General features: G+C 63.8%; 1 protein-coding gene across 1 annotated transcript in view; it reads right to left on the reverse strand.

Moving 5' to 3' along the window:
• Positions 1-1,507, reverse strand: part of TNFRSF14 (tumor necrosis factor receptor superfamily, member 14) — a 6,352-nt gene that overhangs the window by 744 nt on the left and 4,101 nt on the right. Inside the window, exon 4 of the mRNA XM_014543757.1 lies at positions 535-701. Within this exon, the coding sequence (XP_014399243.1) occupies positions 535-701 (167 nt within the window). The remainder of the gene's footprint in view (positions 1-534; positions 702-1,507) is intronic.

Here is a 1,507-nt window from a genome sequence, read left to right on the forward strand (position 1 = left end):
GGCCTGTCCCCGGGGCCAGAAGATGGGGAAGGACCCGGGCCCCTGACACCTCCCCTGCTGCCAACCCGGCCCCACCTCAGCCCCGTAGACCGTCCACAGGGAGGGCTGAGCCCCCCAAGGGAGCGGCTGCCAGGAGCCAGGAGGAGGGACCCCCCGCTGCTCAGAGCAGGGCCCTGGGCCGGGCACCTCCCGGGTGAGGACAGGGCGCGGCCTCGCCCACAGCCCTGAGCCTCTCTCTGCTCAGGGCCCCCCTCGGGGTCTGGACACGCAGAGGGCTCTGGGCAGGGACAGGGGAGGGAGGCATGACGGGGCCTCCCGCTGTTCTCGGCTCCCTGTGCTCCTCCATCCGCTGAGGGCAGGTGGGGGCTCGGGCCCTGGTGCTGCGTGGGCACCGGGGGCACCAGGCTGCTCAGACAGGAAGTCCCGCCCCCAGGCACCCCAGCTTCCTCTCTATTTGGGGGACAGAGCCAGAGAGGTGTCTGGGATGGGAGTGCTGGGACCTGAGCCCAGACGGGACCAGGGGCTCCTGCTCACCACGTGACCTTCTGTCCCTGATGGACATGAGCACAAGCACAGAAATGACAGTGATGACGAGGATGACGCTGACGCTGAGGATGATGATGACGGGGCCCCAGGGGGAGCATGTCACGTCTGAGCTGCTGGTCCCAGGCGTCGCTTCCCAGGCGAATTGGCCACTGCACCTGGGGGAGGAGGGCCCTTGGGCAGCGGGCAGGGGCACCTCGGTCCCTGGCGCTCACCCCGACCCCCCAGACCCCGAGCGTTGCCGGAAGCTTATACCAGCAGGTCATACTCAGCTGGGCTGAATCATCGGGAGGGGGCTGAGGGCATTTCCCCAAACCTGAACAGGATGCATAAAGGATTGCTGGCTGCCAGGCAGCTGAGGGCATTTCAATCTGCATGTTACTGCCTCCTGCTGGCCAAACACCTGGACAGCCGGGGGCAGTTCCCCCATCTGACCATGGACTCTGTGTACTAGCCCTGCCCTTTGATGTATATCTACCTCATCTTAGGGCAAAGTGTGTTAATAAATAGCAAGGGGTCCTGAGACAAGTAGCACTTAGTTCCTTTAGCTAAGTCTTCTCTGGTCCCCAAATTGCATTCCAAAATCATGTGTCGCCTCTGGACTCTTTAGTCATTTACACACAGCGCCTTCTCCAGATTCCTGAACCCTTCGAGCTGCTGGATTAAGACCACTAGCCTTAGAGCATCCCCTGGGCAGCCTGGTGCACAGAGGGGAAGGCTGCTGCCTGGAGTGGGCCCGGGAGGGGGGCTCTGGGGGGCACTCAGGTCCGACTTTCCCTGTCCCACAGCCACGGGGAGATGGAGGGAGGGGAGGAAGGGGCAGGACAACCTCGACACTGGTCACAAGAGAGGGACAGCGAAGGAGATGCCAGGGGTGAGGACAGAGCTCGTGTCAGGAATGGACTGTGAAGGCCAGTGCCCCAGACAGAGGGACAGACGCCCGGGGGGGGGGGTTGGGGAGGGA

The sequence above is a fragment of the Myotis brandtii genome, unplaced genomic scaffold, assembly GCF_000412655.1.
Source record: "Myotis brandtii unplaced genomic scaffold, ASM41265v1 scaffold334, whole genome shotgun sequence".
Taxonomy (NCBI): domain Eukaryota; kingdom Metazoa; phylum Chordata; class Mammalia; order Chiroptera; family Vespertilionidae; genus Myotis; species Myotis brandtii.